The sequence below is a fragment of the Pan paniscus genome, chromosome 3 (genome assembly GCF_029289425.2).
Source record: "Pan paniscus chromosome 3, NHGRI_mPanPan1-v2.0_pri, whole genome shotgun sequence".
Classification (NCBI taxonomy): domain Eukaryota; kingdom Metazoa; phylum Chordata; class Mammalia; order Primates; family Hominidae; genus Pan; species Pan paniscus.
Genome location: NC_073252.2, coordinates 140,306,255 through 140,333,491, shown reverse-complemented (window position 1 = coordinate 140,333,491; position 27,237 = coordinate 140,306,255). Strand labels below are relative to the sequence as shown.

At 36.7% G+C, this 27,237-nt stretch overlaps 1 protein-coding gene across 10 annotated transcripts in view; it reads left to right on the top strand.

Moving 5' to 3' along the window:
- INPP4B (inositol polyphosphate-4-phosphatase type II B) overlaps window positions 1–27,237 on the top strand; it is an 813,511-nt gene that overhangs the window by 395,467 nt on the left and 390,807 nt on the right. For all 10 annotated transcript variants that reach the window (XM_063603916.1, XM_055111865.2, XM_014344746.5 and 7 more), the window contains 2 exons: window positions 10,093–10,309; window positions 12,265–12,309. In XM_063603916.1, coding sequence (XP_063459986.1) covers window positions 10,219–10,309; window positions 12,265–12,309 — 136 coding nt within the window. In that variant the 5' untranslated portion in view covers window positions 10,093–10,218. The remainder of the gene's footprint in view (window positions 1–10,092; window positions 10,310–12,264; window positions 12,310–27,237) is intronic.

The following is a 27,237-nucleotide window of genomic DNA, read 5'->3' as shown; positions in this document are numbered from 1 at the left end:
GTGTGTTTCTAAGGCACCTCAGAACAACATGAGTAAAACTAAATTAACTATCCTTGACTAAAATTCCTTTTCTTTTATTCTCTCCTGATAGGTTAGTGGCTTGTAATTTACTAGGTAGCACGATCTTTCTCTTTTGCATGAATTCACCTCTGATATCACATCTAATTCTATCACCAACATCAGGTAATTCTATTTAATAACTTAGAATCTAGATTCTGTTCTCTAATCATATACTTCTATCTTGGCTTAACCCTCATTATTATTTTATTTTCCTTGAATATTAACCTCTAAATAGGTTGCTTTTCTTATCAAGCTACCACCTTTCAGTACAGTCTTTACTTTGACACGGTAGTGGATTTTCTAAAATTCACGTATGATCATGTCACTCTCTTGCTTAAGTATATCTAATGTGGCTTCTTTCTGCTCTCATAATTAAACTTATTCTCTCTAGCCTGGCCTTCAAGCTTTTTCTCTGATCTCCGCTTATCTTGCTAGTTTTTCTCTGGAAGCAATTCTCATTTCAGATAAGGAATAACCACCACCATACACACAAAAATCTAATGGACAACATGAGGACAGTGCTTAATAATAGTATTTTATTCAGCATTTTTGCTAAATGAGTAGATTATAGCTGCTCTTGCCACAGGGGCCAAAATAGGTAAATGAATAAGATGATGAATATGTTAATTTGTTCCACCATAGTAACTATTTTGCCATATATGTGTATCTTATAACGTCATGTGCATATCTTAAATATACACAATAAAATGTATTTATTTTAAAAAAGAAGGAGACTCAAAGTTTTCAAATTGAGTTCTAAGAATGTATTTTTAAAGCTCCAGAGAAAAAGCGAGGGCAAGGAGTGAATGACGGGCAGGGGGTTAATAGGGCTTGTATTTCCCAGCCCACCCCAAACAGATCAGCTCTGCTTTTATCTGTTTTACATATAAGCCGTTATATTTCATTATGAAAAAATTTCATTGACAGGATAAAAAACATTAGGAAAACCAACATCTTGGATTTAGCCAAACTGAACTATTTGCAGTTCTCTGACTTGTCATATTCTTATTTTCCCACATCTTTCATTCCTGCTGCTCCATTGGCCTAGAATTGCCAGGACTCTCCCCTTCATGTAGTTCACTTCCTGGAGCCTCTTCCATGCAGTCATCCTGGATTTATTTGAGCCCTTATTTGGTGCTCTTTCCTTCTGCCCTATACTCTGATAATATCCCTTTCATGGCAGTTATCACATTCCACTGTAACTATTCATTTGATTTCCTCCTACTAAGACTGAATTCTTTTAAAGGCCAATCCTAAGTTATTTATTTCTGTGTGCTCAGTGCCTTGCACGTGGTGACTTCTTAATAAATGTTTGTTTATACAATAAATGGATGAATAGATTTATCTAGTGTTTATTGGAATCAATCTTGTTGCTATGGGGAAATAAAGAAGAGAATCAAATTTACGTTCTGACAGAGTTATTTAATTAAAAAGCAGAGGAAAAAATGTATATCTATAAAGTAGAAAATAAACAGTAATAAATTATGTGAGATAAGTTACTAGGGGAACTTAGGAGAGCATGGTATTGCTTTCAGCTGAAGAAAGAGAAGTCATCATGGACGAGGTGGCACTTAAACCTGGCCCATAGAATTTGAAGGTATGTCAATTAGGAATGCATTTGAGGATGATAGAATGGAATGTAGAAAGCCATTGGGTGTAATGTGACCCGTTTCTTCTGCATATTTGATATCATAGGTTGTCATCAACTCAACTCCATAATTGGCTCAGAGAGAGTTTTAAATTTTGGCTAGAAGCCGATAGGGAATACCAACATTAGAGAGTTTCTTTCTTACTTGTATGCTGCTTCATAGGAGGAAAAATTGATTAAACTCTTGAGTTTGTGCATTCTTTTGTTCATGTCTCAGAATTTCTGTTCTGTCAAGAATCAGCCCAAATAAATACACACACATATAGATAGGTACATAAATTAATAAAATGTGAAAGAATCCATGAAGGAGGGAATATATTCCCATAGTAGTGTTTACTAAGTGTTTGTGTCAGTTTGGGTCTTTCAGAAACAGATGCCAAGATGAAATGAGACATGCAAAAGATTTATTGGGAGGACACTTGAGAAGGATAAAAGTGAGAGAGCAGGGTGGGAGAATCTTCAGACTGTAATACACCTGTATGACACTTCCACACAGAGACGGAAGGGGGAGAATTACACAGGAACAGCCTCAGACTATAGTACAGCTTTAAGAAAGTCTTGGCCAAGCTGATGGGGAGCCCCAGAACAAAGATTGCTTGTTAGCAAAATCCCGCAGCAGGCAGAAATGGCCTGACTATAATACTTCTGCCATGTGTAGGCACTTGGAGCGATCTAGGAGGCACCTGGCTTCCCTGAGGACCTTGGAGTACTCTGCAGACATGGAGGCTCGAGGCTCAGACACCCGTATTTCTCACAGCAGGTCTCTTGATGAGACATCTGAGTGGTGCACCCCATGGTCCCACAGTGTGCATTCCCGAAAGGTTTAACTCATCTATAGATTTTATGTCTGTGATTTAGTCACAAGAAATTTATAAATAATTGTTTTAGGCTACCAAACATCTTTACATGTAGAAGGCATTTAATGTCTTGCTGGGGTTCTTTGTTTATTTCTTGTAAATTTGTCTAAGTTCCTTGTAAATTCTGAAAATTAGGCCTTTGTCCGATGGGTAGATTGCAAAAGTTTTCTCCCATTCTGTAGGTTGCCTATTCTCTCTGATTATAGTTTTGTTGTTTTGCTGTGCAGAAGCTCTTTAATTAGATTTTATTTGTCAATTTTGCTTTTGTTGCAGTTGTTTTGGCAATTTCATCATAAAATCTTTGCCCATGCCTATGTCCTGAATGGTATTTCCTAGGTTTTCTTCTAGGGTTCTTATGGTTTCAGGTTTTACATTTAACTCTTTAAACCATCTTGAGTTAATTTTTGTATAAAGTGTAAGGAAGGGGTCCAGTTTCAGTTTTCTGCATATGGCTAGCCAGTTTTTCCAGCACCATTTATTAAATAAGGAATCTTTTCCCCATTGCTTGTTTCTGTCAGGGTAGTCAAAGATCAGATGTTTGTAGATGTGTGGTCTTATTTCTGAGGTCTCTATTATATTCCATTGGTATATTTGTCAGTTTTGGTAACAGTACCATGCTGTTTTGGTTACTATAGCCTTGTAGTATAGTTTGAAGTCAGGTAACGTGATGCCTCCAGCTATGTTCTTTTGCTTAGGATTATATTTGTTATACAGGCTCTTTTTTGGTTCCATATGAATTTTAAAGTAGTTTTTTTCTAATTCTGTGAAGAATGTCAATGGTAGTTTGATGGGAATAGCATTGAATCTACAAATTACTTTGCACAATATGGACATTTTCACAATATTGATTCTTCCTATCCATGAGCATGGAATGTTTTTCCATTTATTTGTGTCCCCTTGTATTACCTTGAGCAGTGGTTTATAGTTCTCCTTAAAGAGATCCTTCTTTTTTCAATTGTTTAAAATAGCTTGAGAAGGAATGGTACCAGCTCCTCTTTGTACCTCTGGTAGAATTCAGCTGTGAATCTGTCTGATCCTGGGCTTTTTTTGGTTGCTAGGCTATTTATTACTGCCTCAATTTCAGAACTTGTTATTGATATATTCGGGGATTTGACTTCTTCCTAGTTTAATCTTGGGAGGGTGTATGTGTCCAGAAATCTAACCATTTCTTCCAGATTTTCCAGTTTATTTGCATAGAGGTGTTTATAGTATTTTCTGATGGTAGTTTGTATTTCTGTGGGATCAGTGGTGATATCCCCTTTATCATTAAACTAAGCTTGTGAAGCTTAGTTTGGCCAGACATGAAATTCTGGGTTGAAAATTCTTTTCTTTAAGAATGTTGAATATTGGCCCCCAGTCTCTTCTGGATTGTAGGGTTTCTTCTGAGAGATCAGCTGTTAGTCTGTGGGCTTCCTTTTGTAGGTGATCTGGCCTTTCTTTTTGGCTGCCCTTAATATTTTTTCCTTCATGTTGACCTTGGAGAATATGGTGATTATGTGTCTTGGGGCTGATCTTCTAATGGAGTATCTTAGTGCGGTTCTTTGTATTTCTTGAATTTGAATGTTGGCCTGTCTTTCTAGGTTGGGGAAGTTTTCCAACTTGGTTCCACTCTCCTTGTCTCTTTCAAGTACTCCAACCAGTTGTAGGTTCAGTCTCTTTACATAGTCTCATATTTCTTGAAGATTTTGTTCCATATTTCTTGAAGGTTGTGTTGGTTCCTTTTCATTCTTTTTTTCTCTAGTCTTGTCTGCCTACCTTATTTCAGCAAGATAGTCTTCAATCTCTGAAATTATTTCTTCTGCTTGATTTATTTGGCTATGGATACTTGTGTATGCTTCACAAAGTTCTTGTGCTGTGTTTTTCAGCTCTAGGTCATTTATGTTCCTCTTTAAACTGTTTATTCTAGTTAGCAGCTCCTGTAACATTTGATCATGGTTCTTAGCTTCTTTGCCTTGGGTTAGAACATTCTTCTTTACCTCAGCAAAATTTGTTGTTACCCACCTTCTGAAGCCTACTTCTGTCAATTTATCCATCTCATCCTCCATCCAGTTCTGTGCCCTTGTTGGAGACGTGTTGCTATCATTTGGAGGAGAAGAGGCACTCTGGCCTTTGGGGTTTTCATCTTTTTTTTTTTTTATTGATTCTTTCTCATCTTCATGAGTTTGTCTAGTTTCAATCTTTGAGGCTGCTGACCCTTGGATGAGGTTTCTGTGGGGACATTTTTGTTGATGCTCTTGTTGTTGCTTTGTTTGTTTGTTTTTCACTAGTCAGGTCCCTCTTCTGTAGGGCTGCTGTGGTTTGCTGGAGGTTCACTTCAGGCCCTATTCATCTGGTTTGCTCCCGCAACTGGAGATGTCACTTGAGGAGGCTGGAGAACAGAAAAGATGGGTGCCTGCTCCTTCCTCTGGTATCTCTGACCTCAAGAGGCACCGATCTGATGCTAGTAGGAATGCTCCTGTATAGGGTGTCTGATGACCCTTGTGGGGGGTCTCACCCAGTTGGGTGGCATGGGAAGCAGGACCCATTTAACAAAGCACTTTTGCTGTCCCGTGGTGGAGGGGATGTGCTGCGCTGGAGGGAAACCTGCTCTTCTGGGCTGCCTGGATTCTACAGAGCTAGCAGGAGGAAAGACTAAGTCTGCTGGTTCACAGAGACGATTGCCACCCCTTTCTCTAGGGGCTCAGGCCCAGGGAGATCAGAGTTCTGTCCCTGAGCACCTGGCTGGAGTTGTTGGAGTTCCTGTAGGGAGGCCTCGCCCAGTGAGGAGGGATGGGTCAGTGTCTGGTTTGAAGAGGCAATCTGGCCGTAGTCTGCCACAGCCGGTGTGCTGGGCTGTGGAGAATACCTCTCGGGACCCAGTCGTCCAGCCTCCCTGGCTTCAGCAGGGGTAAGGTGTGGCCTGGAGCTTTAGTGATAGCTGCCGCCCTTCCCCACTGGGAGCTTAGTGTATTAAGTAGCTAGCAGCTGCAATGTTGGCTCCTGCCCCTCCCGCAAGGAGCTCATAAGGTTTAGACAGCAAGCAACAGCAGCAGTGGTGATGCCGCCCCTCCCCCCAGAAACTTGGCTGACTTAGGCAGATTCCAGCCAAGTGGCTGTTGAGAATCTGCATGGCTCTGTGGTTGGGACCCTAGGCCCCAGTGGCATGGGTTCATGAGTGGGATCTTCCGATCTATGGGTTGCACAGTTCCTTGGAAAAAGCAAGTTTCCCCAGGCTGAATAGCACACTTACTTCCTGCCTCCCTTGTCTGGGTATGGGGGCTCCCCTCCCCTGTATGGCTCTCAGGTGGGCAGCCACACCACACTGCTCTTCCTTTTACTCTCTGGGTCATGCCAGCCACCTATCAGTCCTGATGACAGAACTGGATACCTCAGTTGCTGGTGCAGGATTTGTATGCTCTTTTGCTTCTTTTAGATGAGAGCCTCTGATCACCACTGCTTCTAGTTGGCCATCTCGGCCCACCCCCGCTCCCCCAAATAAATTCCTGTACTTTTTTTTATCTTAAAAGGATAACTATGTAGGGATTTTTTAAACATTTCATTAAAAATGATTTTAACTAGAAAAAAATTAAATTTGTGGTAGGAATGGCAAGTTTCATTCTTATTGAAAGGACTTTTTTTTCCTCCATATTTTGGTCATGATAAGCACTCACTAAGTGAGAGCACAAAACAAAACTAAATGAATAAAAGTTTTTAACTTTCTATCCACTACTGTTGAAAACACTTGTGTTTAAGTATCTTTATGCTAACTCCCCTTTTCCCTGCTTCTTTTCCTAAGATAGTGCCACTTGTGTGAGGAAAAGGGTCTCATGGAACTCATTGGTCTCATGTGTTAGTGGGTGGATATTTGCTTTTGTCCATTGAGACACAGCAATCCTGGCCCAGTCACTGCTCCCCCATCTGGCTGGAGTAACCTGTAGCCTAAGCTTGTCCAACCTGCGGCCCCAGGATTGCTTTGAATGTGGCCCAACACAAATTTGTAAACTTTCTTAAAACATTATGCTTTTTTTTGGTGATTTTTTTTTCTAGTTTATCAGCTATCTGGTAGTGCATTTTATGTGTGGCCCAAGACAATTCTTTTTCTTCCAATGTGGCCCAGAGAAGCCAAAAGATTGGACACCCTTGCTGCATAGATTGTCCTCTCTCATGCTTTCTGACTAACTAGGCCTCATCTTGTCTCTAGATGGCAGAGAAAACCTACTGAGTTTTGGCCATATCCTCTATCTGCTTCTTGGCCTAGAAAGCCAACACTATAACCTCTGCTGCAGGGTCACCGTATCCCTTTTATCAGAGACATGTGCTAGGTCTCAGCTCAGCTTCCTTTTTATCCACACTTTGAGAGCCAGTAGTCTTTTCTCAGGCTCATCCATGAGTGAGAGGAGCAGAGGGAAATGCTGGGTTTAAACTGATGCCCTGTCCCTCTGCCCATCTACTTGATGGGCTGTCTTCCACTCCCAGTAGAAAGTTCAATGTTTCCACAGGGACAACCTGAAAGATGGTTCCTCCTATATTTGCAATGGAGACAGGACATCCACTTGCCATCTACCAGTGAGTTCTCCTCCCTTCTGGGATTTAAAGTCCTAGAGAGGAGCACCACTCCCTGAACCCTGACTTGGTCTCCCTCACCTGTCTTTGTCTACCTCTGATTCCAACTTCATGGATTTCAGGAGTGTCTTCAGCTCATTATGTAAAAATTTTGGAATTTGACCATCCAGGTACATCCCATAGTTCACTAAATGAGAGGTAAAGGATTTAGCACATCTTGTTTCCTCAAACTTGTTTTGCCATTTTTTACACTGGACTAAAAAATATCACATCTCGGTCTCTATAGATGATTGTGAGGTAAAGACTATTGTAAATAAGTTGCATTATTTAATATTTGCAAAGTGATTGCCCTCATTACAATTTTTTACATGTAATCACTAAGAAATCTGACACCTCTTTTTGCTCCTTTCATCTTCTGTACTTTTTATTTTAATCCCTTTATCTTATTTCTTTTAATCTCCATTTCCTTTTTTAAAAAAATCTCAAATCTGATGAGAACTCTGGTATATGACACTGTCCCTGAAATATGCTATTACACAGGAACCATAACAGCTAAGGGCATTCTCCTTAACACCAATCTCCTGTACGTGCAATTTGCCAGCAGAACACTATCTTGACACGAAGATGCTATTTGATTTACCTATCACTGGTGAGTGAACAGCGCTGTACTAATGTTGAGCGCATCACATTTGCCCCTTCATTATGTAATGTCTCCAATTTTTCGATGTGTGTTGTTAGTCTTGTCTTCCTAATTAATAATAACCTTCTTGTATGATTTTATGTGTCTGTCAGATTGCCCTTTATAATGTGAGTGTACAAAATATTAACAAATATCTGTTATTGTAGTGGTCAGTGGGAAATATTGTTCAATTAAATATAACTGAACTATAACTACCAATCATCTTTTGTCCCTGGGGGAGGGTGGGAGAACCAAGAGTATTTTCTGAGTATGATGACCATTCAGCTTGTACCTCTTCTGAGTAAGATAAAAGATGTGAGAACTGGCCTGAGTAGAAATATGCTTAAAAGCTATCTCTTTTAAGTATGCTTGTGGTATACAGCAACCACAATCTATTATTGTGAAAAAATTTTGCAAGTAGGCACAGAAAATAAACTGCTATATGTTATCATAACCATAGGTAAATGCTCTACTTAACAGCTAAAAATGCAGTTACTTTCTTGAGCTTTGTGACTAATTCCTTCTGAAGTGTGTGCTTGGATAACAAGTACCAAATCTTCAGTTTGTCCTCAGTGAAAATAAACAGAATATCAAGAGGTTATCTCATAATTCTTGTTTTGTATATTTAACTTCATTCTCTCTAAAATTGAATTTATTTTCACTTAGCGAATTAGTTTTGCATGGATAGTATGCTTAAAATGGGACCACATTAATGAGACTTTGTAGACATCTTACGTCAGTCTTCTCCTCCCATCCTCAAATTATACAAGTGCGCATATACCGATAAACAGAGTTAGATATTTATTTCATTAATTATTCACCGATAGTGTGCTGAGGTGTTATTTTGCTAGGATTCATCATACTGCCTCCTTTTCACATTTGAAGATGATTGATCAGGATTGTGGGTTGAGTCTTTGGTCAAGAAATATAGAGAAGTTAACAAATTATATAGTCCTCATGTCTAAGTCACACATGCCTTGCAGTCTGCTACAGATATTATCTCACTATTAGCATTTGTCATAGGTCTTTGGGAGAACGTGGTGCTATGAATGTGTGTGTTCTCATCAGAAAAGACTTCTAAATTTAATGGTAAAAAAAATTAGGAAGCATGATCGCTGTTCAAGCTTTATTATTAATTCAAAACCTAATGTTCAAATTGATGGATTTGGTCTAATTGATGGTGCAATAGCCTTCTACCCCCAGAAATATTCTTGATTGTATCCTTAGAAGCCAATATGTATTTATCTATAATTTTATTATACTATTTTCTAAAAATTCAAGAAGCTTTTTGAATTTAATTTCTGCCAGATTTTTTTAAACTAGAGCTGAATTATAAATGAAGCCACTTTACCAAGAACTGCAAAGAGTGAGGCTGTTGGTTTGGGAAGTTTGAGACATTATTAGTATTCTAAACCAAACTTGATTACTGCTATCTCATTAAACGGCATTGGGCAGACATTTAAATATTTTTATACATTTTAATTCAGCTGGTAACTTGATTTAAAACAACATTGATTTTTTAAAAAATTTATTCTTGGTCATATATATCATGTTAAATATAAAAATGAATTTGTAAGTATTTGAGGCTGTCTATATGACAGGGTATTAAATTCTTGGAGAGTCTTTCTTTCCCCATGCTAATTTTCATCAATTTTCTATTGCTTTAATTTCCCCTTGAGCTTTAGCTTTTTAGAAGAATGATTCATTCTTTTCAGCATATACCATGATCATTAAACAATTACACCTTTATCAAGTAGAGCAGCAAAAGACTCCATGGATAATAATGAGGTTGGAAACTCTCCTGTACAACCTGTTGGCTCATCTGGGAAGAAGAATGTCATGCCAAATTATTTTTTATGTGGTCAGTAATAATGTTCTAACAAGGGTGGATGGAGAGATGAGCATAAAGGGCAATTCTAATGGAAAGAACGATAGTAATATTCACCTTGCCAGAACATGGTAATGTCTTGACAAGATGCTACATGCTCTTGCTGCTAAATTAGGTTTTATACTTAGTTAGCAGCCCCTATAGCTATCCACTATCTTACAGACTGAACTAGAAGATAAATAATATACCTTTCATGTTTTAGAAGTCTTTCATATGACTATGTAATAAATGCTTTGAGAATACCTATTAAACCTAGACTTTATGATGCATTAACTGTGTGGAATGGTTCTGAAAGTATGAGTGGAGTAGGCAGGAAGAAAGTTCATTTGAATGTAGTTGCAGTCTCTACCTACCTTTACTCTTTAGCTTTATACTGAACTCCAATATGACTGAAAATTTAACTTTTGATGTTTCCTAGGTACAGAATTTCAGAGTGGGATATCAGATCTTTAGTGTGAAGATACATCTACATTAAGCCACGAATCACTAGAACTGACATTTGGACAAGAAAATTTGGAACATTTTAAAACTGTGAAGGTTGATCATGGAAATTAAAGAGGAAGGGGCATCAGAAGAAGGGCAGCACTTTCTTCCTACAGCCCAGGCCAATGATCCCGGGGACTGTCAGTTCACAAGTAAGTATGTGTGTATCCCTCCCTGTTTTTGCATCTAAAGATGCAAATTGGGCCGATGAAACATACACATACATACATGCATTCATAGATTCATAGGAACTTCGGTTCTAATAAATGGCATGAAATTACCAAAGTATTTTTCCTTTGCACTATTTACCTTGGTGGCATGAGTGTATGATATGCCTCTCATCTTTTATCTTGGGTAAGATAGATGATAGTCCATGAAATGGTTAAATATCAAATAACGAGATTAAATATCTTGAATATATATTAAGAGCCTAATGAATACTTTTTAAGTATACCTTCTAGACACTTAATACTTTCTAAGAATAACTGGTATTTATATAATCTTATATGGGAATTTTTTTATACTGTAGAAATTCTCTCTTTAAACCCAAAAGGTACTTAAGTTGAAAGCATTAAGAAAAAAATTGTTACACTAGAAATTTAGACTGTCACTGCCATACCAGAGAGCACTAGGCCACAAATATAGAGCCAGTGGAGATTTGGCCAAGTTTGCATGTGAACATTAAAATTGGTTTTGTATTACTTAAGTAAATAAAATCATTGGAAGAATTGTATGTTTTCTTTTGTATTTAAAATTCTAGGGTTTCGGTTTTATTGTTTAGCATGAATTATGCCTTTTATGCCTTTTTCCTTTCTTTTCAGAAGATTCCTGTAGTCCAGTTATTTAACACTGGCAAATATATGTCTAACCTTCTCTTTTAATTTACATTATAAAGCTAATCTTTAGAAAATTGTATTGGTTGGATGCGTTTTTGAGAAATCTGATTGTCAATGTTTAAAGCAGAGTTAATTGTTAATGACCTTTTAAAAAAACCCAGACATTTCAAGTTCACAAAAACCTACCTAATGATTGTCACTTTAACCTCTCTTGAAAAATCTAAAATTGTTAACCAAAGCAATTGCTAAATGTCAGCAGGAGAAAAAATATACAGTTACTGTGCAAAAATAAATAATAAATAACTGTGAATAAAAAGCAGTTAATTTTTATACAAAAAGGTGATTCTTAAAATATATTAGTGACCAAATGCCAGTAAATTTAAATAGTATCTGATGAATGCACCAGCAAAAATAAGCAAGGAAAGGATTTGTATAATATTCTTTCATTTATTGCCAAATAGTTTACTTTTTCATACATGTTAGTTTTGCTTCTTTGGCCACCCTTGAGTTGTAACAAATGGCCTCCCGTTCATACATCCAGTCATCCACTCTTGTTTAGGAAGCTGCTACACTGTGTGTGGATTTTAGGCATCTACCCATATCACTTCCCACAATGTGATCACTCTACCTTCTAGCTGTTAGATGGTTCCATTTCTGTACCTTTGTCCCCAGACTCACTTTCATTCCTAGCTCATCTTAAATTATTTAGCCATCTTGCTATATTTTTTAAACATTGCTGACCAAAGGAATGGAAACATTTTACAAAATGTTGGTTTGAGCTATTAATAAATTAGCAGAATAACCAGCACTACAATGTCCATCATAACCTAGCTGAAGATACCTCTTTTGTTACTGATTTACTGTTTACAGCAGGTTAGAGTGGCTTGGAAAAAAAAATCCATTTAAGAGAGTATTTTGGTAAGGGGGTTCTTTATGAAGGATCCACTTCTGTCTACATTGCATCCAAAAGAGATAAACACAGTTGTAAAATATGTTTTATGTTTGCCATGGCTTACAAAAACATTTCTTGGTTTCTTTATAACCATACAGATAAAATGACCAATCAAATCTTAAGTCACATCTAGTTCTGCAACAAATATTATGCCCTGCCCTGAGAACTGATTATTTATAACCCTGATAAACCAAGTTTATTCATTCTGCCAAATACTGTCTTTATTCATTCTGGTCACAATGAAGCATAGTAATATATATTGACGTATTCTTGATAATTCAATTTTTAAAAAATGTGAATTTGCTCCTGTTATTTATAGGTATCCAGAAGACTCCAAATGAACCGCAGTTGGAATTCATCCTTGGTAAGAAATTCCATCTTATTTATATCAATAAATATAAGAATTTGTGTAGTAGTTTGCAAAGTATATGTAGATTGCTTACATCAGTCCATATTTGACAAATTTTTATGAACATTGTTCTATTTTTAAAATTGTTCTATAAGGTAGGTGTTATTTTCTCCAAATTTATAGGAATTAACTTGCTGCCCAAGGATACAGGGTTCAGTGATGATAGTTTTGCCTCTCAGCCAGGTCTGCTGATCTCACATTCCATGCCCAGCACTCATTCTAACATAGTGACTGCATTTTGTTGCTAACCAGCATTCCTGCAACTCTGTTTGTCTAATTTTCTATACCTGGGCTGGAGACTGGCCACCTATAATTTCTCTTTGTGTTCTTTATGGCATTTCCAGGATTGTTGCCCATTTCTCTCGTATTCAAGAACATTCCCTGACTCTTCCATATTGATTTTTGTGAAAATGCCAGTGACATTTGAGAATTTAACTTTCAATGAAGTTTTGACTTGTTTAAGCAACTCTAAATATCTGTCACATGTAAAAATTTGTAACTTTGTCCAAGGATGAATTAAAAGTGTGCATTCTGAGACCAGTCCACTACTTAACTAATGAGTGGAAACTACTTTATATGTGAATTAAGTATGACTGCAAAAATACCGTTAGGAAATTAGCTACAAAGAGGTACTTAAGGTAAAAATGTGGTTCATATGAACTATATAGACTGGTCTTTTTTTTTTTCCTGTCATGGTTCTGAAATATTTCAGAAAGACAGTAGTATTTTTACATTTTATTTTAAACTAAGTTTTATAGACTAATACATGCACACATTCAATTTCATATACAGAGACCACATATAGTATTATAGTATCAAAATCTTTACATATTAATATATATATTTTCTAAAGTTTTGGGAGCAAATTGAGATATATATATACTCTATACTGGGTTTTAGTGGTTGGAATTTCTAAGTATTTTAGGAACGTGCATTTTTATTATGTTTTAAATTTATATTTTTTGCTAAAAATATTTTATTTTAAAATATGACTTATTGAGACCATAATTGGTATGTAATTCATTTTTTGAACATTATTTTTTAAAAATATAGCTAAAAATGTGCTATAAATTAAATATTAAAGATTTTTAAATTTTTCCAGGTATTCAGAAACAGGCAGAAATGTGAAAAACTCAAGAAAATTTTATAGTATAAACAATGAGGCTATTATTTTTTTCTCCCTCTCTCTCTAGAGAGTTTTCAGATTGTATCAGATATAAAAAGAATGTGTTTTAGGAAATGGAGCTGAAGAGCAAAAGAAAGGCTAGGCACTCTTCACTCGTACAACTTGAGCTTTCATCTGTCCATCTTTCATTTTTAAGAGAAGAAACTCACTTTTTACCTTTTTGACAGCACTTCTGAAAAGTGAAGTTTCATTAGAGTGATTTGATATATTTCCAAGCACAAATAAAGCTTTCTTGTTTGCCTGCTGGAGAAAGAGGGAATCTGAAGCAGCAGAAGCAATTAGGGTGGCAATTGTCAGGCAAATGTGGTGGCCAGCCTTCAAGAAATGGCATACTTGAACCAAATACCTGTCTTCTAGTGCAATTAAGAGAATCTATCTTGTTCAAAGACCTAACTATGCTGTTTGTTTAGAAAGCCAAGTAAATTTCAGTAACAACACCATCATCACTTATATTTCCGGATTTGAATCAAGAATTAAGACATTAGCAGCTGCAAGAATTTATTCATAATGTTCTTCCAGTATAAAAAACTTCAATTTCTTTCTTTATATTTATTTTTAAAATATACTAAGAAACGACAACAGATAATTTTATCTTGTCAAATGGCAAGAAATGCTTTATGAGCGAACACAAGTTTACTAAAAAAATACTATTTCAAGTCATCATGGAACTGTGTTGTTGATCCTAGAAGACACAGTCCCCAAACTGTTAGGTTCCTTAGCACTTTAAGATCTTCAACTACACCATTTCTTGAAGAATTTTTTAAAAACTACTCTTTCAAGGGTATTACAGATAAACCCGTGGATGATTTACTGTCCATTTTTGTCATTTTTTTCTTTGAGACTTTTTAATTCCACAAATCCTCCAACGTCACCTATTATTGTATGAGTAACTTCTATTCATTTCCCAATGAAAGAATAATAGCTTCTTAAATATTTTTATCATGTTTAAGGGTGTGCATATTTATTTAATCAGAAGTAAAACAAGAACAAATTCTAGGAAAAAGAAATTCAGTAAGGAAGAGGGCTTTTTCATCTAATTTTAACTAAATCTTTGATATTTGATTCTCTACTCTTAACCAAAGTATTCAAATTATTTAGGAATTTCAATGACCTTGCTTTCTAAATTAGGAAAACAGCCACACCAATCAATTTGCTAGGTGCCATATTGCTTTGTATAAGTTATTTTCCATCAAGGATTTGTGTCTGCTTTGTGTGCTGCTATATAATAATTATGTCTTGCTGAAGTTCTTCTGCTTATTGAATTCCTCTGCTGAAGTTCCTTACTTATTCAAATAAGTAAGGTAGGAGGTACTTAGTCAGTTGAGCAGCTAATTGGCTAAAAGTGTCTTGAGCACAAGATAAGCATGTACTGAAAAACTGAGTATCTCTTGTCCATTGTTAACTGTATTTCTAATGGTTGACTGCATTTAAATTAAATAATTCACCCCTACAACTGCGATTCTGTTTCCTCATATTTTGTTTCTTTGTGTTAATACTCTTTTTATTTTCATAAAGAAAGAAATAATTAAAAACCTAAGAGAACACTGAGTTTGTTTATGGTTTAATAAAATTGTTTTGATTTCAATAAAGCTGACATTTACGAAGAGGGATCATTTCTTAAAAACTAAGAACATTTCTTTATGGAAACAATTGTGGAAAATGTATAAAGGAGACTAATCTTGACAAGTATATAAAATACATTTCTATGAACTACTTTAAGGTTTTTCTCCTGTTAATTATTCGCCTCCACTTATTATGTCTAGAGTCAACAGAATGCTTATGAGAATATGTCTTCATATTTTTGTATGTACACCACATATACTATAAATCCAAAACAATAGATACTAGTACCTATTAAATACATAGGAAAGAATGGCATGCATATGTTTGCATATGTGTTCCTTATGTTCTTTCCTTGACGCTCTGAAGTAATGTTCTTGAAATTAATTCCTTGATGGCTAATACTCAATGCAAGCCAAATGACCAGATATGGGGTACAATAAAATATACATTTTGTACATGTCAACAAGCTTTGGGGTTGATTATGATAGGAATGGGGGCTGCTTGGAAGCTAGAGTGAAAGCAGTAATAAGCACAGGTCATTTATTCATCTAAATTATATTGGGAGAGGCATAGAAAGCCTGCATATAAAATCATTTCAGATAGTGTTAAGTTCTATGTAGACAGAAAGACGAGGCCACTGGGTAGAACATATCTGGGGGAGAGGCACTTGACTTGGGCGAAAGAGAGACTACTTTAGATATAGTTTTCAAAGAAGACCTCTATGTGCTTATGCAGGGTATAGATACTAATTTGGATATTGTTCATATTGAGCCTAAGAATTGGGTGACTTTCCAAGTAGGAGGGGACAAGCTATACTAGACATTGAAATGACACATAATAGGGTTCTTATAATGGGAATACTGGGATCGAAGGGTAGTAAATTAGGTTAGTGATTTGACCAGGAATGAAACCAAGTTATACGTTGTTCTGGTTTCAAGGTAAGAAAAAAAAAAAAAAAGCCACAGTGAAAATGGCAAGATAGTGGAGGACCATTTGCTGGGCTACTGGAATCCCAAGATCAGAATAGGACAATTACAGGATAGACTAGATGCTGAGCTAGTGAGATCTCATTCTCATACTTCTTGTATTGTCCCCTCACTTTCACCCTTACCTAAGCTGCAGCTATCTGAATAATGGGATCAGGCCTGGTGATTGGATGCTGCTGAACATCTAGTGAGTAAAGGATGGAGAGACATGGGATTTGAAGCCAACCAATTGTTAGATCTTTTGCCTTTTGTGGAGCTGTTTTATTTTAAGAATCCATGTATTATGTATAGAATAATTTTCTTTGGAAAAGTTTTTTCCTCTTAAATTTAAAATGTGCTGACTCCTTCACCATAGGTTTCACTAGCACATAAAATAGTAGTAACCTGTGATTCAAATTGTTTAACAGAGCCTTTATTTCTTGGTTTTCTCTAAAATGGGTAAATCTACATTAGCTGTTATAATTTTATATTAATATAGCAAAAATTATCACAAAAACAAATAATAGGCAATGTAGAAACACATCACAATTATATCTAGAATGTGGCCATCCATCATACATTTTTAGACATATTTAACCCTCTTTTTCCTGTTTCACCATCTCATTCCCTGGCTTTTCTTCTATGTCAAGTTCAGGAGGGATGAAAGAAAGTAAAAGCCACTGTATTTCATCCCCAACTCAGAGTTGATGAATATAAGTTATTATTTAATTTTTAGAGTGAAACATACATTCATAAGATATGATATTAATCAGTCATTAAAAATCATTTATCAGAAGGATATTTCATCACACAAAAGAATATGAAAGTTTTAAAAGCAGGATAATATGCACAATATGGCCTTTATTTAACTATCTGTGTCTGTGTGTGCAAGATAACAAGATTGGAAGGTGTGTGTATCTTCAGTCATGGTTCTCACCAGTTGGTAGAATTTTTATTTCCTTTGTTATGCTCTTCTATACCTTGTAAGGTCTTTGCAATGTACACATGTAAATTTCATAATCAAGTGTTGTTGTTTTTAATAAATAACCTGAATGCACTGAAGAAGAAAAATGGCATATCTTAAGTAAAATTCTACTTCTTGCCTTTAATTAACTCTAAATACAATTAGAGAAATTAAACTACTACTCTTGAAATCATTAAAAAAACAGTTAACAGCTAAACTATTTCCTAGGGTATCTAAGAATATTAGGGATTGCATAAAAATTTTATGAGAAAGAGTAGTCACTGAGGCTAACTAAGGAAGACTGACTAAAGCCAATTTTTGAAGCAAGGAAACAGGATTAGAATAATTAGAGGAAAGGGGAAATTACATTCTAGAGTAGGAGAGCTCTATGAGCAGATGGTTTGTGTTTGGAACAAGATGAAAGCTCCAAATTCAGAACATACAAAAAAGACACACAATAAATAATTATTTATTATACAAGCTACATATAGAAAGGCCCGCCATCTTGTATTTCTAGAAGGAAAATGAAAACAGTATTCTCCTCAAATAGGATTCCTGATTAATCTACATCCTGATCCTTTGGGAAGAGTGGTAAGTACATAAAAAAATACATAAAGGTTTTTTTTTTATAGGAAATTAACTTCATATTCACTCTGTAAGCCACCACTTGTAGAAGGTCTGTTTTTTTTTTCTATGGAAGCAGATGATTGTAAAAAGTGTCATGTGGATATGCAATTCAGTATACATCTGTACCAGGTAAATGATGTGTACCGTCGTAGAGTTTAATGATTAAAATTCAGTTTTTTTCACAACAATATGTCCTGGTACAATGACAAGAGGTCCTTAGGTAGGTTAATTCAAATATTATAGTGGCTATAATTAAGGAGTGCTTATCCTCTTTGGTGGTTAAGGCTTTGTCCAGGAGAGAGCTGATTCTAAATACTTTGTCTGTTAGGTCATGTATTAAATAATGTGAACTGATTTTGGATTTTATATATGCAGGTACTGTATTTTAGTAGCCCATTTAGGGGAAAAAAAAGATAAAATCATGTGATCAGTTTTCTGTGCTCGGTATTTAAAAACGTATAGAAATGTGCCCCAACTGACAATCTGCACCAGAAAATGTCTCATTGCTTTACAGACACAGCATTTACAACTTGCAAGGGCCTTCATTAACCTGAATGTCAGGTCCATTCATACTTTATGAATTGCTATAAATCAGGCATTGTTTTATATGTTTTTCTAAAAGGAAAAATCATAAGAGGCCCAACTTATGAATTATCTTCTATGTTCACAATCCTACTCTCTTGCTGGTCTGTGTTCTATAAATGATTATAGAGCTCTGACTTTTTTAAAACTCCAGTGGGAGAATGGAGGGTTTTGGGATATCTTCTTTAGTATTTTTGCCTTCTACATGGCATGCTAGCTGAAGGGAATACCAAGCACAGAGGTATATTTTTGCATTTATTCTATTGATAAAACTCTTACTTCACCACATAGGATGCAATAAGAGAACCAACGGCTAAGAATTAAACAAGGCCTGTGCTTGCCTTATTTTATATTTTGCTGCCTCATTATAAGTTGATTGCCATCCGTTCTCTTGATTCTGTTTTTTGTTTTTTGTTTGTTTCTTTCTTTTTAGATAAGGTTTCACTCGGTCACCCAGACTAGAGCACAGCGGCATAATCATAGCTCACTGCAGCCTCCAACTCCTGGGCTGAAGCAATCCTTCCACCAGCAGCCTCCCAAGTAGCTAGGACCACAGGTGCACATGACCATGCCTGGCTAGTTTTTTCATTTTTATTTTTTGTAGAGAGGGGGTTCTAACTATGTTGCCCAGGTTGGTCTTGAACTCTTGGGCTCCAGTGAATCTACCACCTCAGCCTTCCAAAGTGCTGGGAGTACAGGCATGAGCCACCACACCTAGCCTTCTTGCTTCTTATAGTGTAACACATCCCTTATAAAACATTGAATTTCCCTGAACTACCATTTTCTGGGCACCTTCTAATGACAAGTCATTGTTCAAAGCCCTAGGAGGACACAGCAACAACTACCATTTTTTCAGCATCTATTATGGGCTTAACTTTACAAACAGCATGTCATGAATTTCTCACCACAACTCTACAGGATAATAATATTAAAAGTAACTAACATTTATTGATTGCTTACTTGTTTGCCATATGCTGTTCTAAATAATTTACATATATTAATTACTTCTTATCATTTCATTATGAGTAATTGCTCTTTTATCATCCCTGATTTCTATGTAAGAAAACTTAGAATTAAACTGGTAAAGTAGTGAGCCTAAGATTTGAACCCAGGAGTCTGAGTTCATACTATAATATCTCTCCCATATTATCATTACTGGACAGATTAAGAATCCTAGATTCTCAAAGGTCTACGTTCTAAAGATCTTACAGAAGTTGAATGATGGAGTCAGGATCTAAGCTGAGTTTTGTCTGATTTGGAGGCTCCTGCTTTTAACCATCAGGCAATATCCCCCTCCTCACTGATTTGTACTTGCTAGGAGTTTTCAGGAGGTGATGAGGATAAACAACTTTAATAATGTCAGGCAGATTGTGGTAAGGGCAAAATAAAGGCATAAACCAAAAACTATGGAAGCGCTGAGCAAGTGTAATTCATTGTAACAATGGCATCAAAAACAGCATCTCAGAGGAAGAGGCATTTGGACCAAGTCTTAAAAGAATGAGCAGGATTTCAGTTGGTTTAGGAGGAACATGAGAGAATTCAGAAAAAAGAAATAGAAAAATACATGAAATCCTAGAGCTCATTTTCCAAGGTGATGCATTTAATGCTCATTTACATTTCTCTCTTTATTGCTTATAATTCCACTGTAAAATAAATTAAAGCTCTAGAAATTCTCTTGCAATATTCTATAATTGTTGCATGTATATCAGAGACTCATTTTAAAATTCTAAATGAACACAAGTCTTTAAACATCTTTATTGCCACCAAATTATATGTAGGTATCATGAAGTATTGAGTCTTACTGCCTCTGGGGCTGTGCTAGATGAAACTCAGAGGAGGCTCAGGCCATGCTGAGCTGGACAGGGAGGATTTTTTAGGCAGGCTGTGCCTCTAATTGCCTACTTATATAGACAATAATTTTCCCATTGAGCCTTTCTTTGAGCTATGTCAATTTTGAGAGCATCGGATAACTAGCAGTACTTTTGAGGAGATATTTTTCAGAACAGGCATTCATCAACAACTCAACAACAAAAATAAAGACAACAAATAGAAATGGATTTGCATTCCAGGCTGAAACTGAGCCTAAGTAGGGAGGCAATATAGCTTCCAACTAAGAACTATAGGAGTATGATGCCAACTTGCTAGTGTTTGAATCCTATCTTTGCTACTCTATAGCTATAAGGTGTTAGAAAAATAGCCCAATGTTTCTGAATCTCTATTTCCTATCTGGAAAATGGGAAGGATATTACTATTTACCTTATAAAGTTCTTGTGATGATTAAATGAATTAGCGTAAGTGGTTGGTTAACTTATGATGAATACTTCCTTGAATAAATCACTTTATCACACTCAAAACTTCCTTGAGCAGGGAGTCTAGCCACTGCACTTTTGTGCATAGTAATTGCCATCACTTGCTGAACACCTTCTAAGCACAAGGCATTAAACACTTTTGACATTTTCTCCTTTGTTCCTATTACAGGCTCAACAGTTGCTTCCCATTACCTATGTTTCACAGACGAGTTCATTCACTTGTGTGAAGGCCTATATCTAGAATGTAGAGCAATCTGGATTTTAATTCCAAAGGCCATGTTCTTTGTGGTCTATGATTAAAAGTACAGGAATGGGAAAGAGAACAGCAATAAAAGGTTATCTAAGGCCTACATGAGGTTTTTGTACTTCTGATATAGTTATTTAATTGAAAGAAGAGAAAATGAACCAATTAGAGCTTCTTTACACATCTGTCGGGTGGGTAGTGGTTTTCTGGTGACCAAGATTTAGCATGTTCTGCAGTTGGATTGTAGCCTGTTTTTAGTGACACTGGTTTAAATTCACATTTGGTGCACCCCGCAGATATGAGATATGATACATCAATTAATAAATGAGAAGTATATAAGACCTCAAACTTTTCTCTCCCACTTCTCCTTGCCAGGACTATATCATTTAACTGAACTGTTGTTGACATAAAATAGATCTATTCTTCTTGTCATGTTTCTTTCTAAGTAATACATTGTAGGAACTTTTTAATTAAGGAATATCTTTAATCAGGTTTAACTTCACAGGCTTAAATTGATTATTCAACATGGATTAAGCAAATTATTTATTAGTTATTTTTCCTAGATGTTTCCTTTATACTTTTTTTTAATTTGTCTTTCATCCATGACCAACATATCCCATACAGTTTATTTCTACTTCTGTGTGGTTTACCTAATTACTTTCTCCCTCCATTGTCTAATTACTGAGAGCATTGGTCACTGAAGCAAGTCCCTCTGTGCAGCATCTGTTGCTACTTAGGGGTAATTGAGGAATCAGGACTACCTCAGGGCTTTGTTTATCAGATGCTTTTGCTTTCTGTAAAATCAAAAGCCACCAGGGTTGGGAGAGAGAGAGGTCCCCTGATGTTGCTGTCTGTGTGCTTGAAATTTGTCAGTCAGTCTTCTTGTTGAGCAGATGGCATCCAAATGTATCTTAAGTCACTTGGGGACCACACCATGGGGACATGAAGAGACCTAATGGAGTGCAATTAAATATTAAAGACAAGTTCTTTTACATTTCTATTGTACAAAACAGTCTTTCCCCCAAATGCTTCTTATTTGAGCTTTTGTAGTTGGCAAAGGCAATGTTATTCCTGTTTTGTAGTGGAAGAAACTAAATCTTTGAGTGGTTAAGTGACTTGCCTGCAGTGGCATTTCTGGTAGAAGAAAGCCCAAAGCTTAAGTTCTCTGTCCCTTACTCCTCCATCACCTCTACCAGTGACAAAGAGATTATTCTCAGCTGTTATCCACAGTGATAAGGTGGCAGAAGTCCGTTTGAGCATATGGGTATTCCCAGGTCAAAATTTGCTCAAATTTAGAATGTCAGTTTTATCCCAGTGCAAATTACTTTTCCCTCTAAGCAATTCCAAGGCCCACAACTTTAGGTAATATTTATAAGCCTTTGTTTTCAAAATGTGTAACTCTTGCTCTCACTTTTCCACAGAGCTTTCTACTTCCATATTCAACTGGCTACCAGATAACACCACTCGCTTGTTTAGGAGGTTATCTTAAAAATTTTAAGATGGCTAGAACCTGAGTTTTTAAATCTTTACTTTTGTCCCCCCAAATATTTTATTCCCCCATGATATCTATCTCCATAAAGCACACCACCATCCACTTAGTTACTCAAATCCCCAAACCATAATGCCTTCTTGATTCTTCTTTTTCTCTAACCTTACATTAAATCCATCATCAAGTCCTGTAAGTTGTAGGTTGAAAATATATTCTGAATTTCACCACCTCTTTCCATCCCCACCACTGTCCTTCAATTCCAAGCCACTGTGAACTCTCACCTGCGCCAGCAGGCAAGTCCTCGTGAGTCTGTTTCTATTCTTGTCCCTGCTCAGTCTCTACCTGATGGAACAGCCAGTCTTCTAAAAATGGAAATGTAATTTCTTTACTCCCCTAGTTAAGATCTTCCAATGGCTTCAATTTTACTTACAGTAAAATCAGAATGGGTCTTAAGGAGGAGGCCATTCTCACCTTACCTTGTGTCAATTTTCTAGCTCACTCTCTATCAACCCATGGGGCTTCTTTGTGCTTCTCAAATAGGTCAGATGTTTGGGTCTTCATACTTATTGTCCCCCCTTAGCTGGTTCCTTGGTATGTTTTAGGTCACAGCTCAAATTCCACCTCATCAGAGAACATTTGCCTGATCTACCAGTCCCTAACACTCTCAAGTTTATTACACTGTTTAGAATTCTCATTGTTTTTTAAAAAAATTTCTTGTCATACTAGACTATAAGCACCATAAAATGGGGAATTTATTTTCTTGTTCAATGCTGTGAAACTGTCACCTAGAATCATATTGGGCACATTTGGACGTTCAATAAATATCTATGGGCTGATATGCATGAATTCCATTGCTTTATCCTCACATATTTATTCATAAAATAAATCAATATATTTATATATTCCCTTGAAATGTTTCATAATTATTGCCAACACAATTATTTGTAAAAAGTAATCCATTTTAAAATTTCAAATGAATATAATTATTTAACCTTTAAAATTTCATTGTTTGCAAATGAATATATTATATTTTAGAGAAATAGAGTCTTTTGGCCTTGGGGTTCTTTTAGAGAAAATTGACAAGAAGAATCAGCTTATAGGCTGAAGGTGAACAAGTTGAGTTCTATGATTAGACTGCATATCTGTTGACTGCATACCTGTGTAGAATTGGGGAGCCAAAATTATTGCAATGTAACCTGAAGATTCCTATGTTATGACAGCATCAAAGAAGCAATGAATCTTCTTGCAGAAATGTTCTTAAGAACAGACATATACAAATAACAACAAGAACAGACAACTGAAATAATAGAAATAGACTGACATAAGGAGATTTGAGCTTAAATTTTAGCTTACAACATGTGCCCGTGAGGGGAGTCAGGGCCAGGCTGGTATTTGGGCTGCCAGCCTGAGAGAGCCTTTGGATCCTGACACTGCCTCAAAAATCCTGAAAAATTCATCATTCCTGGGTTGTTTTGCAAACTCAATCAGACAGCATTCCTAAAGCACTAAGAATAGTGCTAGATGTATAAGTGATTCTCCAATGGTATTATTCTAATTATTATCTTGGGTTAATCCCTTTCTGTCCCTGAAACTCTGATTCCTTATCTGTGAATTGCAGATAATAATTCCTACTTTGCAAGTTGTTTGAGCTAATATAGATGAAATTGAGAAGTATATTACTAATACATTGTTAGGAATTTAATACATTTTTTCACACATTTTATTTAATTGGATCCACACAAGCACTAAGTGAGAATAAACATAATTATCATCCCCATTTCCAGATGAAGATACTAAGACTCCGTAACAAACCCAAAATCACACAGTCAGGACTGAATCTATGGCCCTCAACTTTTGGCAATTTGGAAGGTAGAGCAAGTAAGAACTGCCAAGAAGACCTTAAACAGAAGGGAAGGTGCATCATATTCTCATCTTGCCTAGGCTACAGTGCATCCCGGAAGAGGTTCTTTTTAATTTAATTTGAGTAGTGTAAACTACTCTTCTGTTCTGAAACTTCCTGTATGCCTAGGGCTCTGAAGCTTTCTACTTTGAGCTAGCAGCCACTCTGCTGAGCTTTCATTTGAACTGCTCTCCCTGGAGATCCCAAATATTCTGAGAAGTATGCTCTTTTTTCCTTCAAACACTGATCCTCTTAGAACTACTCTTTCCCACGAAGTTGTCTGATCTAGGTTGCTTTCACAAACTGTTGAATTGGTGGATTTTGCTCCAAGTAATTAGACCCTCTGCTTTCCAGCCAGCCCAGATTTGCTTTCTCACTTATAAACTCCTCCTTCTCTTATGTCCTGGATCACTAGTCATTTCTAGCTTTAGCTTATCTGTATGAAGCTTGTTTTATTTCCTGTGAGTCAACTATCTTATGACAGAAGAATCGACACCCTCAAAGCCCTAGTTAGTCAAATGAATATTGAGATTGTCTTTTGCCTACACAGAATCACACATGATTGATGACTGAAGCGAAACTGGAGTTATCTTCTTTAAGCACTTCAAAACTGGTTCTTGCCCAAAGGATGATCTAGATGGAGACAATAAAATGAGAAGCTCATTATGCCCCTAGAACCATCCAATTTTCTCATTCTTCCCTATTCCTCTTACTTCCTAATCTGTCTTTTTATGTGTCTTCAATTTAATAATTTAATTCTACTGGTAAAATATTTGGCATTTCAGCAATAGCACATAGCCATTAAGCCCAAACAAATTTTCAGGAAAAAAAAATTACTTAAATAATTTTTAACCTTAATTTAGACATCATTTCCTAAAATTCAAGCCCTTAACCAACCACCATCTGCACAATGCAATTCTCCTGAAATATTTTGGTTTGGGAAAGCATGCTCAGGATTTGGTAAAACCCAGACCATGAGTCAATGTGTTGTATGGGAAGGCATCTGGATTGAACAGCTGCCTCCCTGTCGGCTTGCTACCTCCTGCCCAAACAAATTCCCTCAGGAGACTGTCAACTCCTCAAGACAACATTCCAGGCCCCTATTTTCTTTATTCTCCCTCAAACTCCTAAATACCTGCCTGGCACTATTTTTTTTATTATACTTTAAGTTTTAGGGTACATGTGCACAACGTGCAGGTTAGTTACATATGTATACATGTGTCATGTTGGTGTGCTGCACCCATTAACTCGTCATTTAACATTAGGTATATCTCCGAATGCTATCCCTCCGCCCTCACCCCACCCCACAACAGGCCTGGGTGTGTGATGTTCCCCTTCCTGTGTCCATGTGTTCTCATTGTTCAATTCCCACCTATGAGTGAGAACATGCAGTGTTCGGTTTTTTGTCCTTGTGATAGTTTGCTGAGAATGATGGTTTCCAGCTTCATCCATGTCCCTACAAAGGACATGAACTCATCATTTTTTATGGCTGCATAGTATTCCATGGTGTATATGTGCCACATTTTCTTAATCCAGTCTATCATTGTTGGACATTTGGGTTGGTTCCAAGTCTTTGCTATTGTGAATAGTGCCGTAATAAACATACGTGTGCACGTGTCTTTATAGCAGCATGATTTATAATCCTTTGGGTATATATCCAGTAATGGGATTGCTGGGTCAAATGGTATTTCTAGTTCTAGATCCCTGAGGAATCGCCACACTGACTTCCACAATGGTTGAACTAGTTTACAGTCCCACCAACAGTGTAAAAGTGTTCCTATTTCTCCACATCCTCTCCAGCACCTGTTGTTTCCTGACTTTTTAATGATCGCCATTCTAACTGGTGTGAGATGGTATCATTGTGGTTTTGATTTGCATTTCTCTGATGGCCAGTGTTGATGAGCATTTTTTCATGTGTCTTTTCTGCCTGACACCATTTTGTGCATTCACTCGGAGTCCAGCCATCTTGAGTCCACTCCTCTTAGCCATCCACCTTTGGTAACTGAAGCCCTGACTTTCCTGCCACCCTTCCTGTAACCTTTCTCCACCAGCTACCCTGGCCTCATCTTTTGGTTCAGAGGTAGGTCAGGGAAGCAGCCCCTCCCCAATAACCTATGTGCACTGCTGAATCCACTCATGGGCCATATGCTTGTACTGGACAGAAATCCTATTGGCTCCCATATCAGTGGTAGTTGTTCAAAAAAATGTTGCCACCTCGGCTCCTGGAGAAAGGGTGGTAAAAGGCTTAATTAAGGTGGTTCCTTGCATTTCTTTTTCCGCTTACTTCTTCAGCCTAATTCTAACACTACAGGTTTCCATGAACCGACTCACAATATTGCTTTTAGTATTCAGGGGGACCTGCTTTCCTTCTTGGAATAACATTTTCATCCTTTCTTAAGCAGCACATATGTTCCCACTGAAAAGAGCAGCAGAAAGCTGCAAACACTTGTTGTTTCCAAAGTGGAACTTGGATTTGGAGCATGCACAAAAAGAGCCAAGTCTGAATGCAACGACAGGCGGTGCTAGGCCAGCTTAGAATTTATGGCATGAAGTGTGGGATATCACAACCAGAAAAGATGCGGGCACAGACTTGTTTTTATTTCAATTGCTTGAGGATGGAGTCTCAGCCACCTAGGTAATATTCATGAAAGCAAGACAAAATAGGATTTTCTGAGGACTGACCTGAGAAGCTAAGGGAGCAGGGCATAAGCTTGAGAATGGGAGTCTTCTGGTACTGACAACAATTATTTGAACCAAATTTGTTCTTTTCATATGCAAATAAGCTGTCTGCTGTACAGCTGGTATCTTCATTTTTCCCAGCACAGACAATCCAAGAGCATTTCCCAAGAGCACCATTGTTCCAGGCAGAGGTTGTGTTTTTTTTCTTTCCCTCTTGATTCTTCAGTGACACTTAAATTGAGAATTGGTACTGGGTGTGAAGTTTATTTTAGTATCAATAATATTCCCAGCTAAAGAAGTGAATTTTATCTTCTCAGCCATTTTTTTTTTATTTAAAAGCCCAGCACATTTCTATTTAACACACACACAGACACA